This window comes from Chondrus crispus, genomic scaffold (assembly GCF_000350225.1).
Source record: "Chondrus crispus Stackhouse genomic scaffold, scaffold_19, whole genome shotgun sequence".
Classification (NCBI taxonomy): Eukaryota; Rhodophyta; class Florideophyceae; order Gigartinales; family Gigartinaceae; genus Chondrus; species Chondrus crispus.
This window is the reverse complement of record NW_005179080.1, coordinates 387550-395269: the sequence shown is the minus strand read 5'-3', so window position 1 is coordinate 395269 and position 7720 is coordinate 387550. Positions and strand designations below refer to the sequence as shown.

The following is a 7720-nucleotide window of genomic DNA, read 5'->3' as shown; positions in this document are numbered from 1 at the left end:
CCTTTGATCAAACTCATTTTGCGACGCTCTCTTCACCTCCTCACGTATTCAATCTAGAGCGCTCCTAAGAAATGGGGCTCATAAAGAGGGGTATGTAAGGAAAATTCCAAAATAAAAGGGGCACGTAAGAAAAATTCTCCTTATTTTTTGTTCCGCACTGTAGTTGTCAAATAGATTGTGCAATGCAGTACCCTTGGTGCGTGTGCTGTACCCTTCGAAGGGTACATTCACACAGTGCGTGTCTACGAGAGCACATTGTGGAGTACCCAAGGGCACCACACTACTATTAAAGTCGTATCTCCTCACGGTCCGCTTAAGAGGCGGGCTTCATGCTTCTTTAAGCACTCTGCACCGTACAACCCACACGATCACAGCCTATCTCCGTCCGGAACATGCCTGTGCCAGCCTTCTGCGGCTTCCCACCCGTTCACACACCCCTCTTCCGCCCAAGGAATTTCAACACTTGCGCTGTTCATCCGGAATGGTCCATGTCTATGTCTCCAGCGAAGCCTCCTTTGAAGCTTGAACTCGACGCCTTTCTTACCGCCGTCCCTGCATCCCTTTCACCGCCTGTGCCACCATTGCGTCGTCGACATATTCAAACTTCGGAAGAACAACGCGCTGAGGATGCGTACCGCTCCGCAAAGGCCGTCTACAAACGTGCGAAAGATGTATACAAAGGGCGCTCCATCACAGAATATGCAGACCCCAGTCCTGCTCAACAGCAAGAAGCAGAGGCCGTTTATCGTGCCGCAAAGTTAAAGTACAAAGAAGCGAAAATGACTCTGAAAACCATACGGAAAGCTAAAGAGGCTCTTCTGAAGGAGGAAGTGAGAAGCCCGGCACCACCAACTATAGATGGTGTAGAAATGAGAACAGCGAGCGCAATTGTCGTGGCTGTTTGTGGGGGAAAGACATGTAAGAGAATGGGCGCAGATGCCGTCGCAGACATATTACAACGGGAAACTCGCAAGGGATTCTTGAGGGATGGGGTTGTTCACGTGGATGCGCCATGCATGAAGATGTGCGGGGGTGGGGGACCGACAGTTCGTTTTGGGGCTGACACCATCAAAGTTGATTTCAAGAAAGCTGTGTCTGATGCGATCGAGGGGGGGGAAGGGATTGTACAGTAACCGCTTGCGTAGCGTAGTATCGCGAATGTAAGTTGTATGTCCCAGTACGATTATCTTGAATAAAAGTCCATGGTTATGTAAATATGCTAGCCAGAAGGGGAAGGCGAAAGCTGCGGCTGTGCTCGCGCGCAGCTTACTGCGGTATCTTACTAGCTGTTGTTTGTCAATTACTAGGCCCGTTCATCCATACTATCAAGACCATGCAGCAAAGGCATGACGACACGATGACGTATCTCCCAGTTCATCTACTCTTGTTCTTGACGGGATGGGATGAGGGTGATTCATTGCAGCGGGGAGGGTGGATGGGCTCTGGTGCTTACCTTCGCCAGTCTTGTGTCTCTAGAGTGCCCACTACATGATAAGTGACCTCATATGAGGCGACTTTTCAACTTCTTTTTTCTTGGCTTGTGCTTACTCAATAAGAAGGAAAAGTACCCGCGCCACTGCACTTGGCTTCTGCACTTCGGAAGGATGGAACTTAGTGAGAACTGGATGTCCTTCCTGTCGTTTTAAGCAATGCTTGGCCATAGAGCCAGATTTAGCAACCTTGAAACGTTTCATATTGATGTCTTCGAAACCAAAGCTTCCATTTAAAAAGTCAACTGAGTCCTGAAACTATGTACATTAGATTCTTAGTCTTTTAGTTGACTACTTTCTCGATTGCGCGATGTTTTTGAAGGGGGCAAGTGCGTTAAAGAAACAGTCTTCTCAATGGTTTTCTAAATTTGTGATTAAATAAATATATATATATATATACCGTTTATGTTTTTTTGCATAAAGACTGCTTTCCTTGGCTATGCGCACGTCGTCTACAGTAGGCACTACAGTATACTGTACTACTGCAGCTGGTGTGCAGTTTTCTGAGTACCAAGGGTACTGTACAGACTCAAAAAGTATTGAATCCCTGCCAGGTTTGTAACTTGAAGGAAATTTTGATTCGCATCTTGCGAAACCACAGGATACTGTACAAACCCTCCAGAGCGCTCAACAGCAGTAATTTCCTGTGGCCACAGCAACGTCCGCACTTGGGGGGTTTTCTTCTTCTTGACCCCATTACTTTTTATTGATCAATCCCCTGATCGAACCGGAGGTAAAACCGACCTGTCCTGAGGAAGATTGGGCGAAGCAGGTTGTTTTCTTGCCAGTCTTCCAGCATTAACCTATCATAGCCGGCCTTGTTTGCTCCCATCCGCTAGCGTTATGTCAACATCTTCAGTAGACGAGCTTTTGGCGAGTGGAGATGTGGAGAATCTTTTACCGCTCCTTGAGGCAAAGGAACTCGAAGCCGCAACTGCCCGTCAACCGCACTCGCATGCTGCAGCACATCTGCTGTGTCTATTAGTAGCGCAAGACTTGTGCGAAGCAAGATTTCTTTGGCGAAGGCTCTCACCAGAAGCCAAAGAAATTCCAGAAGTTGCGGCGTCATGGGCCGTTGCTCGTGCTCAGTGGTCTTCCAAGGCTCCCGAATTCTACGCCGCCACCGCTGCTTCATGGCCAAGTCAAGTGAAGCCCCTCATCGAGAAGCTAGTCGCCCAAACCCGTGACGCAGCCTTAGATGCAGTGCGCCAAGGATACGAATGCATATCTGCAAAAAGATTGGCCACCATGGTTGGAGTAAAGCTGAAAGATATATCTGAACTTTGCGACAAGGTTGGCTGGAGATTGGACGGTGACTATGTGTACATTTCTGGCTCGCCAAAGAGAAAGGCGGATATCGCAAAGGGATTCGAACTTGATACGTTAACGAAACAACTCGTACGTTTGCAGACAAGCTCCTGAATGCAACAGCAGGGGTTCGGATGTTGTGGGTCTGGGTCTGGGTCTGGGTCTGGGTCTGGCTCTGGGTCTGGCTCTGAGGAAGTGTGCTGGCTGGTCGGATGGTTTTTACGCGGAGATGTACAAATACTGGAATTTAACACAACGGCTAGATAAGCAAGCGCTCAATCTCATCTCGAAGATTGCGTACCTGGGCGGATATCGCGGAACCTTCATCCGTGAGAACGGAACAAGCGATGACAGCGCGCGGGACTCCGCAAGCTCTACCGAGAGAAACCTTCGATGGGACAAAGACGTAAGGAACGTTTTTATCCTCGCAAAGCAGAGGAAGATGCAGCAAGATTTCGAGGGGCTCTGCATCTCCGGCCATAACAATAAATTCGGATTGTCCGCGATTGAGAGTCTTGGTTGCCTCGTTGGCACCCTTCTTCATCTGCTTGTAGTTGGCGGCTTGTTGTACCAGGTCGAGGATCTTGACAGTTAGCTCCGCATCCGCCATCGGAACGGCTTTGGGGTTGGGTTCCTGCTGTAGAGGGAAGAAATATATTGAGGTAGAAAAGCAATGGTAAGGGATATCGTTAGTCAGTTAGAAATATTGTAACACAGTATTGCCGACGGAACACAAACGTCGCTTGTCTCTTAGCGCTTGCATGCCATTCACATACCGCAGCCATGATAGTGATATGTCCTGGAAGTCGGCTTTCCGTTCGGTTAGATAGCCAAGTTAGTTGCTGAGCTTTGTTTCTTGAGGGCTGAGTGGTGGCAGATAGATCTCTACAACACTAAAGGATAGCGGAAAGGTTCGACGGTCACGCCGCCGCCAGCACGAGTACCATGCTGCACTGATCCCTTCCGTCAAAAATAATCAAAATTTTATTTGTAGCCCCACCATCTGCTACCAACGTGTTCCGGGCGTGCACCCCGAGTCCGCTACTGTTCGGCACCCCAGCAGCACTATGAACCCTCCGAAAACTTGTGATGTACACCCCCACGTCCCTTTCCCGAGCTCTTTCTCGCTCTAGGATTGTCAAGGGGGCACCACCACAGAATATTTCTTCTGATGGCTTGGCTTGCCTCTCCGTGGGTGACATGCAGCGATTGAAGCTCCATGTTTTGGACATTCTGCTTCTTTCCTTCAAACAAAGGACATGTCTCGTCGTTGCCTGGCCTCTCGTCACTATACCAGATAATTTCATCGCGCTTGATGATGCATCTATCGCTTCGTTAGGTGTCACCGCTATGGATCCGCCCCGGTTGGCCGCCTACACCTCGCCAAAGCCCAAATCCGCGAAACGACGGACAGCAAAAAGTAGAACTCGTGATGAAAGCAGGGCAAGCCCGCGAACACCGAAAAGTGCAAGCCAGCGAGTACAGAACAATCATCTATCAAGTCCGGCAGAGCGTGGTCATTATCAGATACGGGATTCTACTCATGGAAACGCTTCGTTACATCCTGAGGGCACTCAGCGAGACTACCCCATAGAGGTCCAAGTTCTTCCGCGAGGAGAGACCGTTGTCCATGCTACTGAAGTTGTTGCTTCCACAGATTCCGATTTCTTGTGGTCAGAAGAGACTATCGCAATGGTCCACAGCGTGCTAGCGGGCCGATTCATTAGTCCCGGGATGCTCATTCCGATATCATTGTTGGGAAACAAGATAATGCTCACAATTAAAAGTCTACGCAGTTCTTGCTCATGGAGACTTTCGCATGAGGCATCACAAGGAACTTCAGGAATCAATTTCGCAAGGTACGTTTCTACTACAAATATTCAAATTCTTCCTTCGCACGAGACCGTAGTCCAGAAAGCACCTGTGGCATCCAAACTCGCAGTTAGTATTGGTGGGTTGGGGTCGCAGCTGCGAGAGTTATCAATTTTGGCAAAGGCAGCATTTCTGGAAGCTGCTGAAGAAGCATTGGACGAAAGTAAAGAAGAGCATGCTGATAGACTTTTGACAGACAAGCCGAGAGGGATTCTCTTGTATGGACCGCCCGGAACCGGAAAGACTCTTCTCGCATGTGCCATCGGCGAATTATGTCGGGCGGAGGTAGAGATACTTTGCGGGCCGGATGTATTAGGCAATTTCTCTGCGGATGCTGTGAAGGCCTTGGAAGCATGTTTTGCGCGGGCTAGACGGAAGCAACCATGTGTGATAGTTCTCGATGAAATAGATGCCATCGCCCCGAAGAGAGATGCAGCTCATGTTGACAACGTACAAAAGAAGCTGACAGCTGCTCTTCTCACCATATTGGATGGGTATGAGAGTGCGCTTCTGCGGGGCCTTTTTGTGATCGGAACCACGAGTCGACTAGACTCCATCGATGCTGCCGTGCGACGGGCGGGTCGTTTCGATCGAGAAATGGAGATACCGGTTCCAGGTTTCAAGGAAAGACTGGAAATTTTGGAAAAGCTTTCGGCAAAGGCCGCAAAGGATAACAAATTAAACGTCGGGAGGGAAGAGATGTCTATGCTCGCTCGAGTTTGTCATGGCTTTGTTGGAGCAGATCTTTCGGCGCTGTGGCGTGAGAGCGTGACAATGGCCATTCGCCGCGAGCCATGTGGGCGCGTATGCTATGACGATATTTTTAACGCGTTGAAGCTTGTAAAACCAAGTGCCCTTCGTGAGGTGGCTGTGGAAGTGCCGTCAACGAGATGGTGTGATATTGGTGGGAAGCATCACGCAAAACAGCGACTGAAGGAAGCAGTGGAATGGCCTTTGACTGAAAAAGGCGCAGCGTTGTTTGCCTCTTTGGGGGTATCGCCACCCTCTGGAATTTTACTATTTGGTCCACCTGGCTGTAGTAAAACCCTTCTAGCACGCGCCGTTGCTAGCGAGTCGGGGACGAATTTCATCTCTGTCAAAGGTGCGGAGTTATTGTCCAAGTGGGTCGGTGAGAGCGAAAAAGCCGTGCAGGCAATTTTCCGGCGTGCCCGTCAGGCAGCACCATGCGTGATCTTTTTCGATGAAGTAGATGCTCTCGCTGGCTCCCGTTCCGCAGCGAAAGGAGCCTCGGCACAGGCTCGTGTTGTGGCACAGCTTCTCTATGAAATGGATGGCGTTGATACTGAGGTGAATGACCTTTCCCGGCGTGTCGTAGTGATTGCAGCAACAAACAGACCAGATTGTCTCGATGAGGCTTTCCTACGTCCGGGTCGGATGGATGTGCAAATTCACGTCGGACTTCCAGACGAGGAAGAGCGGCTCGCCATACTGTCGGTACATACGAGGGACATTCCTCTTGCCAAGGACGTGGATTTAGAAGCACTAGCGATGGACACATTGACAGCGGGTTTCACTGGCGCTGAAATTGGGGCCTTGGTAAGGGAGGCGGCACTTGCTGCAATGGAAAACGATGTTGAAAACGCATCAATTGTCTCAAGGCATGATTTTAATAGAGCATTAGAGCGTGTTAGGCCGAGGACACCAGCTAGTGTTGCACAATATTTTGCTAAATATGTTAAGCAGGTCGAACGCCATAAAGTGCTGTAGGTGGGCAAGTACTAATTTCCAGTGCATCAGCGCAAGGCACTGTCGCAGTGTTATCGTGATACAGTTATTTTTTTGCCAGCATAGGACAAAGGTTTCATCATCAAGTTCGGACAGTTTCACTTTAATCGAGGAGAGTTTGGTTGTCTTGAGCTTTAGGCAAATAACGCTTTGTCGAAGTACTCTTCTTTGGCATTTTAAATACTGGACCTATAGAGCCGGGCAATTATATGCGAGTCAACAAACACCAACAGGACTGTTACGTTGTGGAATACTCTGCCATCCTCTATTTAAATGCCACGGAGACTGGAGAGCTTGGACCTTTCCCCGCGCTGCACCGCATACATCCTCGTGCTACTGTGCAAGAGCCCCAGAAAGAATCTGTTGCAGGGCACCGTACTGTCTCGCCGCAGCACCGGGCCGCATCGTATTTTATCTTCTAGCGGCAAGGAATGCAATCTTCCCTGCCCAGAACTGCAAGGGTACACTCCCTATCATTGCTCCGCAAACAGTGAATCTGATCCAGTATCTTCGCTACGCACCCTCTGACTTCCGTTGCACTATTCCTGTAGTTTTCCTCCATTCCCACGATTCAATTCTTTGCTACATTGCCGGGACAATCTTCGAGTCAAGCCTGAATCCGCTAGAGTGCTGACGCGTCTGTGATTCGTCTTCCTTCTACCGCCTTCTGCCGAAACACAGCCTAGTGAGAAGCCCAAGATCAGCAGCCGGCGCATCAAAAAGCAGCTACCAGGCGTGTTCATGCTCCGGCCCCCACATGCTCATCGCGCCAACACGATCGCAGTCGCGACTACGCACAGCAACGACACGAAACTTGAGAAGACCCTTGCTCGCGATACGACCACCACATCGCTTCGCCTGCCTCTCTTTCAGACTTTCCGTCCAGATCTTTACGGATCTCGTCTGTGCCCTCCATTCTATTGCGGTCCCCGTCGTGCGGAGACCACCCCCTCCCCCCCCCCCCCCCGCTCTTAATGCTCTTTCCGTCTTTTCCGTATTGCGGATTCCAAGGAACCCACGTTCTCTAATAGATATACCTTTTAAGGTTTACGCAGCAAGAATTTCACAAATGATTGTGACAAATAGAGGTATGATAAGTGACATTGGCATTTCTGAATTTCACAAATTGAAGATATACCGAGAAGTGCTTACGCCAAGCATCAAGCACGATCACACGAGTATTATCACGTAGCCCAATTTTGCAGCCCAACACACAGCTCCTCAAACCGCCATGTCCCTCGGACGACAAAAGGACCACAACCCCCAGGCCGTTTGCTCGCGCATCGCCGGGTGGACTTCCCTGC

At 49.8% G+C, this 7720-nt stretch overlaps 3 protein-coding genes; 2 read left to right on the top strand and 1 right to left on the bottom strand.

The window, feature by feature from the left end:
* The first annotated feature begins 392 nt into the window (after positions 1–392).
* On the top strand, positions 393–1215 carry CHC_T00003434001 (hypothetical protein). XM_005715143.1 is given in 2 exon segments: positions 393–1133; positions 1134–1215. 1 exon segment carries the CDS (start codon positions 393–395, stop codon positions 1131–1133), a length of 741 nt encoding a protein of 246 aa, XP_005715200.1. The 3' UTR covers positions 1134–1215.
* Positions 1216–3057: 1842 nt separating this feature from the next.
* Positions 3058–3583, bottom strand: CHC_T00010068001 (NHP2/L7aE family protein). Its single transcript, XM_005715142.1, has 2 exons — positions 3575–3583; positions 3058–3435 (listed from the first exon to the last, which is right to left on the bottom strand). The coding sequence occupies exons 1-2, from the start codon at positions 3581–3583 to the stop codon at positions 3058–3060; spliced, it is 387 nt and encodes a 128-aa protein (XP_005715199.1).
* A 304-nt stretch (positions 3584–3887) lies between these two features.
* On the top strand, positions 3888–6459 carry CHC_T00003432001 (hypothetical protein). XM_005715141.1 is given in 2 exon segments: positions 3888–6398; positions 6399–6459. 1 exon segment carries the CDS (start codon positions 3888–3890, stop codon positions 6396–6398), a length of 2511 nt encoding a protein of 836 aa, XP_005715198.1. The 3' UTR covers positions 6399–6459.
* Positions 6460–7720: the final 1261 nt, after the last annotated feature.